Source organism: Lonchura striata, chromosome 27 (assembly GCF_050655825.1).
Source record: "Lonchura striata isolate lonStrDom1 chromosome 27, ASM5065582v1, whole genome shotgun sequence".
Classification (NCBI taxonomy): Eukaryota; Metazoa; Chordata; class Aves; order Passeriformes; family Estrildidae; genus Lonchura; species Lonchura striata.
In genome coordinates this window covers 1,464,297-1,473,718 of record NC_140729.1, presented here as the reverse complement: position 1 = coordinate 1,473,718, position 9,422 = coordinate 1,464,297, and the positions used below count along the sequence as shown (strand labels likewise).

The 9,422-nt window shown below is 53.6% G+C and overlaps 1 protein-coding gene across 2 annotated transcripts; it reads right to left on the bottom strand.

The window, feature by feature from the left end:
* Positions 1–306: 306 nt before the first annotated feature.
* Positions 307–9,287, bottom strand: CBX1 (chromobox 1). 2 transcript variants are annotated; one of them, XM_077788335.2, is made up of 5 exons: positions 9,148–9,287; positions 5,207–5,379; positions 4,095–4,272; positions 3,377–3,471; positions 307–2,052 (listed from the first exon to the last, which is right to left on the bottom strand). In XM_077788335.2, the coding sequence occupies exons 2-5, from the start codon at positions 5,344–5,346 to the stop codon at positions 1,908–1,910; spliced, it is 558 nt and encodes a 185-aa protein (XP_077644461.1). In that variant the 5' UTR covers positions 5,347–5,379; positions 9,148–9,287; the 3' UTR covers positions 307–1,907. The 2 variants fall into 2 exon arrangements, with proteins under 2 accessions (XP_077644461.1, XP_077644460.1); XM_077788334.2 differs by having other exon boundaries at positions 5,207–5,376.
* Positions 9,288–9,422: the final 135 nt, after the last annotated feature.

Sequence of the window (9,422 nt, the reverse complement as noted above, 5' to 3'; positions counted from 1 at the left end):
CTCTCCGGGCTGCCAGGAGCCGCCTGCGGCGCGGAGCTCGGCCGGGCTCGCCGCGGCGCCGGGCGGAACCGACGGTCACTTACCCAGCCACGCTCCCCGCGCCGGGCCCGGCTCTGCTCGGCCTCTCCTCTGCAGCTGGAGGCCAAAACCAACCCAGAACCTGCTCCAGAACCTTCTGCAAAGCTCTACCCTGGCTCAGGGCTCACCTTCCCTCCGTCTCCTGCTCTACCCGGACACTCATCGCTGGAGGAAAGGGAGCAAGGGAAAGAAAGGATTAAAAAAATAATTTAAAAAAAAAAAATCTAAAAAAAATTTAAAAATCAGGATTATAAATCTAAAATTTTATTGAGACCAAAAAAAAAAAAAATCGAAACAAAACAAAAAAATCCAAACTAAAAACTGGACAGAGCTCGGTATGAAGTTAAAATCCAAACACGAACTTTTACATTTGCACACGGATTTTTGCACAGGAACCCAAACACATGCTCATAAAAAAGGTTTGTACAATGCACGTCGAGATCCCACCCCTGGAGTCACTTAAATAGTTCCGGATTGGGAAATAAATCTGATTTCAAAAATCAACCCCCCCCCCACTACCACGAGGTCCTGGGAAAGCAGCTCCCAACCTCGCCTCGGGAGAAATTGGGATTGATTGGATTTTTCCTTGTGCTGCTCTTGGCTCCTCTCCCTCCCATGTTCCCTCCCTTGCTGGCTGGGCAGGAAAATCCAGAGTGGGAAAAAGAACAAGTGGTCAGAAATTCAGGAATTTTTTTTTTTGGAGGGGGGGATTCCCCCCCCCCCAAATTTGGAGAAATAGCACCTTAGAACAGAAAAACAAAAGGGTTAAAAAGGCAATAAAAGGGTTAAAATCCATCCCCCCCACCCCCCCATACAATGCACGTGTCAGGAGTGGCAGTTCTGCTGCAGGACGATACAGAATCACAAAGCTGCATTTTCACAAAGTCTCCCCTTCGTCCCCTCCCACCCCAAAAATTCCCTCCCCCTTTCCCCCAAAAATTCCCCCTAAAAATCACTCGAGGATTAGCTCCGGAGATTTTGGACATTCACAGTTTCAGTGTCTCTGTCCCCCAGTTCTGGCAGCAATTCTGGGATCTTCTCCCTTCCTCCCTTAATTGTTTTTTAATCAATTGATTTTCTTTGCTGAATTCATGGGTTTTTTTAGAAAAAAGACCAAATTCAGGTTCTTTAAAAAAGAAAAAAAACCAAAAAAACTACAAACCCAAGAATATGGAAACGATCTAGGAATGTCATCACCAGACATCCTTAATTAAAAGTGATTGAATTCGCCCCAAAATCCCTCCCCTTCCTTCCCAAAGGATAACACCAGGAAACAGCAAAAAAAAAAAAAAAAAAAACCAAAAAAAAGGAAGAAAACAAAGGAAAAAGAAAAAAGGAAAAGAAAAATCCGAATCAAAAGACCTACACACATGCTACGCCTTAAAAATGCAGAGTTAACACTATTGGGAACAAGGCTGGGGCTGTGGGATGGGCTGTGGGGGGAAGCAGATCCGTCTGCATTCCCAATCCCAATCCCAATCCCAACCCCAGCCTGGCCATCCCGGCGAGTCCTTCATGGAAGGGGCTTGGCTCCTGCTCCCACTGCTTTGAGACCCTCCCCAGCCCGAAATTCCCACCCGATCCCAAGCTTTCCATATCCCCCTGGGCTCTCCCTCCCCCCCACCCGTGGAATCTGGAATTCCATGGGATTCTGCTGGGAATCTGGACACGGCAGGGAGCAGAGGAGTGGCTGCAGGGCACAGACACCGGGCTGGGGGGGCTCTTCCAAGGGCACCTCCAAACCCCTCCTTTGCTCACACCCCACGAAAGTTCAGATCGTCTTCCCAAAAAAAACCCCGAGAGCTGCCCGAAGAGGGGACAACCAGGGCTTAGTTCTTGTCCTCCTTCTTGTCATCGTCCTCTGAGGGGTAGGAGTGCCATGTCAACCGCTCCTCGTAGAACGAGATCACCACCTGCGGGCACTTGATGTTGGCTTCCTTGGCGGGCACCAGGTCGGCCTCGTCCGAGTTCTTCCTGCGGGGGAGAGGACAGCGAGTCAGGGAGGGGAGCAGGAGGAGAATGGAATTCCTGAGAGGTTCTGGATGTCCCAAATGTCCCTGACCCCAACCCTAAACCCTGACTCCAAACCCTGACTCCAAACCCTGACCCTTGGTGGGCACCAGGTCGGCCCTGTCCGAGTTCTTCCTGCAGGGGAGAGGACAGCGAGTCAGGGAGGGATGGGAGAGCAGCAGAACAGAATTCCTGAGGGACTCTGGATGTTCCAAAGGCTCCTAACCCCTAATCCTAACCCTAAACCCTGACTCCAAACCCTGACCCTTGGCGGGCACCAGGTCGGCCCCGTCCGAGTTCTTCCTGCAGGGGAGAGGACAGCGAGTCAGGGAGGGATGGGAGAGCAGCAGAACAGAATTCCTGAGGGACTCTGGATGTCCCAAAGGCTCCTAACCCCTAATCCTAACCCTAAACCCTGACCCTAAACCCTGACTCCAAACCCTGACCCTTGGCGGGCACCAGGTCGGCCCCGTCCGAATTCTTCCTGCGCGAGTCAGGGAGGGGGAAAGGAGGGATGGGAGAGCAGCAGAACAGAATTCCTGAGGGCTCTGGATGTCCCAAAGGCCCCTAACCCTGACCCTAACTCCTAACCCTAAACCCTAACCTGAAGCCCTAACCCTAAACACTAACCCCTAACTCTAAAGCCTAACCCTGAACCCTAAACTTAAACCCTGACCCTAACCCCTGAGCCAACCCCAAATCCCTGAGCCTGACCGTTCCCTGGGGTCAGAGCCTATGTCCCCTCCCGGCCCTCCTGATCCAGAAGGTCCCTCCTGATCCCCTTTTCTCCAGGACCAACATTCCCATTCCCTCAGCAGCTCCAAACCCTTCCCTGACCCTTGTGCAGACACCGAAGTTCCCTCCTGATCCCCTTTTCTCCAGGATGAACATTCCCATTCCCTCAGCTGCTCCTGGAGCTCCAAACCCTCCCCTGTCCCTTGTGGAGACCCAGAAGTTCCCTCCTGATCCCTCTTTTCTCCAGGATGAACATTCCCATTCCCTCAGCACTCCAAACCCCTCCCTGTCCCTCATGGTGACCCAGAAGTTCCCTCCTGATCCCTCTTTTCTCCAGGATGAACATTCCCATTCCCTCAGCACTCCAAACCCCTCCCTGTCCCTCATGGTGACCCAGAAGTTCCCTCCTGATCCCTCTTTTCTCCAGGACCAACATTCCCACTGCCTCGGCACAGAGGGACCGTCCCTGGTCCCACAGAGCTCCTGACCCCTGGATGCAGTGGGAAGATCCCCTGGGAATCAGGAGCAGGGGCCAGCCCCCTGCAGCCCTCACCACTTCATCAGGAACATCAGCTCCCCGCTGGAATCCGTGGCGCCGATGATTCGCTCCGGCTCGAAGCCCCGGGCGAAGCCTCGCGGTTTCTCCGACTGGGAAAAAGGGGGGAAAAGGGAGAAAATTCCATTTGTGAATCCCCAGAGTGACATTCCCGGCTCTGGGATGGGCAGGGAGGATCAGGCTGGAGTTCCAGGGTTGTGGGAATGTTCCCAGGGCTCCAGGAGAGCTGGGAATGTTCAGCTGGAGAAGGGAAGGATGCAGGGAGAGCTGGAGAGGGACTGGGAAAAGGGATGGAGGGACAGGACACAGGGAACTGGTTAAACTGGGATAGGGCAAGACTGGGAAAGCAGACTGGGAAAGCAAACTGGGATCAGACTGGGAAACAAACTGGGAAAGCAGACTGGGATCAGACTGGGAAAGCAAACTGGGATCAGTCTGGGAAAGCAAACTGGGATCAGACTGGGAAACCAGACTGGGATCAGACTGGGAAAGCAAACTGGGAAACCAGACTGGGATCAGACTGGGAAACCAGACTGGGATCAGACTGGGAATCTTGGCAAGCCAAGCTCAGCCATCACCTCCTTCCTCCTTCCCAAACCTCCAGCCTCCCATTCCTTGAAAAAACCCCTTGGAATGGCTTTTCCAGGGACCAAAAAATGGCTTTTCCAGGGATTTTCCTCGGAATCCTTTTCCCGGGATCCCATTCCAGCCTCACCTCTTCCTTCTTTTTCTTTGGTTTGCTCTCCTCCCCTTTGTCCTCCGTGTCGGACTCGGCCTTGCGCTTGCTGCCCTCGGATTTCTCGCTCTCGTGGGCGGTTTTCTGGGATTGCAGGAATTCCGCGATCAGGTCCGGGCAGTCCAGGTTCTCCTCAGGCTCCCAGGTGTTGTCCTCGCTGCCAGCAAACACAAATCCCTCATTTTTCCCGGTTTTCCCAGCCCAGAAAATCCCGGATGGGGCATCACCGGGATGCTGGGGAGGTGGAATTTGGGATGGTTGGACTGATCCAGGTGGGAATGCTGGATCCAGTTCCCAGATCCTGACATTCCCCTTGCTGGATCATGGATCCTGCGGGATATTTATCCAGCTCCTCATCCCAGAGTTTTTCTCAGCTTCCACAGCTGTTCAGGGAATCAAAAATTCCTGAAAATCCATCCAGTGCTGGCTGGGAAAACTCTGGATTCAGAGCTGGGGAAATCCTGGAGGAAAGGGAGGAAATTCCTTGGATCCCACACTGGGATTGAAGGGGGAAATCCCTCCAGGATCTGTTTCCAGGTCAGAATGGGATCTCCCACCCTGGAACGCTGGGATTTTCCAGGATTTTCTCTCCCTGCCCTGCTGGAGTTCCTTGGGAACACTGGGATTTTCCCTGGGATGGGAAATCCTTAGGAACAGTGGGATTTTCCAGGATTTGTTCTCCCTGGGATGGGAAATCCTTTGAACAGCATGATTTTTGTTGGAATACCGGGATTTCCCTAGGAACACCGGGATTTCCTTGGAAACACTGGGACTTTCCTTGGGAACACTGGGATTTTCCCAACCAGGATTTTCCCTCCCTGCCCTGCTGGAGTTCCTTGGGAACAGTGGAATTTTCCTTAGGAATACTGGGATTTTCCTTCTGAACACCAGGATTTCCCTGGAACGCCGGGATTTCCCTGGGAATGCCGGGATCTCCCCGGGAACTCCGGGATTTCCCTGGAACACCAGGATTTCCCTGGAACACTGGGATTTCCCCGTCCTGCCCCTCTCCCTGGCAGGACGGACCCCCAGGACCCTCCCAGCTCCCAATTTTCCCGGGAAAGCGTCGGATCCGGGCGGGAATGACTCACTCGGAGAAACCCTTCCACTTGAGCAGGTATTCCACCTTTCCCTTCACCACGCGCCGATCCAGGACCTTTTCCACCACGTATTCCTCCTCCTCCTCCTCCAGCACCTCTTCCACCTTCTTCTTGTTCTGCTTTTTTCCCATTGTGCTGGCCAGCTTCTCCGCTTTCCCGGGCTGCTGCAGGCAGGAAAATCCCGGATTTGGGGATTTTGGGAATGTCGGGATGCACAATTTGGGATGTTTGGCCTGATTCAGGTGGGGCTGTGTTCCCTTCTCGGGGAGAATTCCTTGGATCCCACACTGGGATTGAGGGGTGGAATCCCTCCAGGATCTGTTTCTAGATTGGAATGGGATTTCCAACCCTGGCACAGTCAGATTTTCTGGGATTTTGTCTCCCTGCCCTGCTGGAGCTCCTTGGGAACACTGGGATTTTCCTTGGGAACACTGGGATTTTCCCACCCTGGAACACCAGGATTTTCCTTGGGAACACTGGGATTTTCCAGAATTTTCTCTCCCTGCCTTGCTGGAGCTCCTTGGCAACACTGGGATATTCCCACCAAAAACGGGAAAAAAGGCTGGGATCAGGGCAGGAATCCAGGTGAGAATTTCCCGGGAATTCCTGGAGCAATCCCAGGATTTTGACACAAAGATTTGGATTTTTGCCTTCCCCACTCTTTAATTCCAGCAATTCTATACAATTTTTTTTTTTCCTAAAAGCTACTCCGGGTTTTCTTTCCCAGCCTTTCCCAAATTTTCCTGGCTCATTCCTGACCTCCCAGAGCTGCCCTTCAGCCCTTGGAAAAAGTGGCATTTTCCCATCCAGGATTTTCTCTCCCTGCCTTGCCTGGGATGGGAAATCCTGAGGGGAAAAATTGGCATTTCCATCAACTCAAATTCCATCATCTGTTAATCCCAATTAATCCCAGGTCACATTCCCAGATCCCGACCTCTCCGTGGCCATTCCCTTGCTGGATCATGGATACTCTGGGATATTTATCCAGCTCCTCATCCCACGGCTGTTTAGGGAGTCAAAAATTCCTGAAATTCCATCCAGTCCTGGCTGGGAAAACTCTGGATTCAGAGCTGGGAATATTCTGGATTCAGAGCCAGGAAAGCCCTGGATTCCGAGCTGGAAAAACTCTGGATTCAGAGCTGGGAAAAGCCTGGATTCTGAACATTCTGGGGCATTTTTGGGATCCATTTTTCCCAGATTCCCACAAGGAATTCCCAAGGGCTGCAGGGCCTGCATTCCAAGCCCATTCCCAGGTTTTTTTTTGGGGCATTTCCCAGCGGCTGGAGCAGCCCCAGCTGAATTCCGTGGATTCCAGGAGCCCGATCCTCCCCTCTCAGTTTCCGGAGGAATTCTGGGATTTATCCCTATTCTTTTCCCTATTCTTTCCAGCCTTTTTCACAGCAAATCCCAGAGTTATCCCTCCAGAATCCCTATTTTTATTCCGGGATCCCTCAGTTTTATGGGAACACATCCCTGGCATCCCCCCCATCCGCATTCCACAGAGAATTCCCTTTTTCTCGCCTCCAAAATCCCCTTTTCTCCCCCCAAAAACTTCCCCACAGGACCACAGGGAAGATTCCCGGGATAACCCCGGCTCCAAAGCCAGTTTTTCCTGGGAAAAGCTTTCCCAGCTCTTTCTCCAGACCCCCAAATCCCTCTGGGATTCCAAAAACGTTTTTCCAGCACCCAAAATTCCCAGAGCTTTGGCTCGCCCAGATCCCGAAATCCCAGCAAAGTTCCCCCAAAACAGCTCCTCCTCCATTCCTGACCCCAGCCCCGCCCCAAATTCCCGAATTTCCCTCCCAACCCCGGATTCCCAGGATTTTTCCTGCTTCCCGCCAAAAGTTGTCGCTTGTCCCTCCCCATCCCGCGCCCTGCCCGATTCCCGCTTTTCCTTCCCCTCATCCCAAGGGGGTTTGAAAGCCCTGTCCCCAAAATCCCTTTTCCCCCTCACAATTCCCCTTTTTCCCTCACAAATCCCACTTTTTCCTTTCACAAATCTAATTTTCCCTCATAAATCCCACTTTTTCTCCTCATAAATCCCACTTTTCCCTCACAATTCCCAGGTTTTCCCCTCACAAGTCCCACTTTTACCCTCACAATTCCCCCTTTTCCCTTCACAAATCCCACTTTTTCCCCTCACAAATCCCACTTTCCCCCTCACAATTCCCTTTATTTCCCTCACAATTCCTGAGTTTTCTGCTCACAAATCCCACTTTTTCTCCTCATAAATCCCACTTTTCCCTTACAATTCCTGGGTTTTCCCCTCACAAATCCCACTTCCTTCCCTCACAATTCCCTTTTCCTCCACAAATCCGTTTTCCCCTCATAAATTGCAGGTTTTTTCCCTCACAAATCCCAGTTTTTCTCTCACAAACCCCTTTTCCTCCACAAATCCCAGGTTTTTGCCCTCACAAATGCCACTTTCCCCCTCACAAATCCCTTTTTTTCTCCTCACAAATCCCCCTCTTCTCTGTCCCCTCAAATCCCACTTTTCCCCCCACTAAAATCCCCCTTTCTTCCCTCCCCCCAAGTCCCATTTTTCCCCTCACAAAATCCCTTTTTCTTGCCCCCAAAATCCCTTTTTTCCCCCTCACAAATTACCCTTTTTTCCCAAAAAAAACCAACCAAGCAAAAAAAAAAAAAAAAAACCAACAAAAAAACCCCACAACATTTTCACCCCACAACTTCCCATTTTCCAAACATCTCTCTCTCCATGGGATCTGCCTCACCCCAAAACTCCTGAACCCCAAAACTCCCCTTTCCCCCGTGCAGCTCCTTTTTGGGGTCACAGCCCCACCGGCATCCCAACATTTCACACATCCCATCCCGCTGATCCCCCTTTCCCACCACCCCAAAATCCATCCCTACACTGACCCCATCCCAAAACCCATCACTGACCCCGCCCTGCACCCCAAAATCCATCCCTACACTGACCCCAGCCCCAAATCCCCTTCTAAGCACCCCAAAATCCATCCCTATACTGACTCCAGCCCCAAATCCATTCCCACAGTGACCCCATCCCAAATCCTCTCATTACCCTAAATCCCCTCCTCAAATCCATCCCTACACTGACCCCAGCCCCAAATCCCCTCTCTATCCTCCCAAATCCATCCCTACACTGACCCCAGCCCCAAATCCTCCCCTCAGCACCCCCAAATCGATCCCTACACTGACCCCACCCCCAAATCCTCTCTCCATCATCCCAAATCCATCCCTACACTGACCCCATCCCAAATCCCCTTCTAAGCACTCCCAAATCCATCCCTACACTGACCCCACCCCCAAATCCTCTCTCCATCATCCCAAATCCATCCCTACACTGACCCCATCCCAAATCCCCTTCTAAGCACTCCCAAATCCATCCCTACACTGACCCCACCCCCAAATCCTCTCTCCATCATCCCAAATCCATCCCTACACTGACCCCATCCCAAATCCCCTTCTAAGCACTCCCAAATCCATCCCTACACTGACCCCAGCCCCAAATCCTCTCTCCATCATCCCAAATCGATCCCTACACTGACCCCAGCCCCAAATCCCCTCTCCATCCTCCCAAATCCCCTCCTCAAATCCCTCTCTACACTGACCCTATCCCAAACCCCCTCATCACCCCAAATCCATCCCTACACTGACCCCAGCCCCAAATCCTCCCCTCAGCACCCCCAAATCGATCCCTACACTGACACCATGCCCAAATCTCCTCACGGACCCCATCCCCATCCTCATCAGCGCCGAATCCGTCCCTACACTGACCCCAGCCCCAAACCCCCCCTCATCACCCCAAACCCCCTCACTGACCCCATCCCCGCCCCCCAGCCCCCCCCACACCCCCTCCCCTCCCCCCACGGCCGCCCCGCCCCCCCTCACCCCCCTCACCCCCACCCCCCCCGCCGCCCCCCGCCGGCGCTCGGTGCCGGCTCCGCGCTGACCTCGCACAGCCCCGCCGCCGGTGTCCGAGGGAAGGGGCGCGGGGGGCGCGCTCGGGGGTCGGGGGGGGCCCGGGCCTGGCCGCGCTCCGTCCGCCGCCCTGAACAAAAGAGCCCGGCCAGCGCCGCTGCCCGCCGCGCGCACCGCGCCTGCGCCGCGCCCGCGCGGGGCGCGCCGGGACGTGTAGTCCGCGCCGCCGCCGAGCCGCAGTGCGTTCCGCCGGGCGGCGCGGGGCGTGATGGGAGGTGTAGTCCGCGGAGCGCGGCGGCGCTGCGTG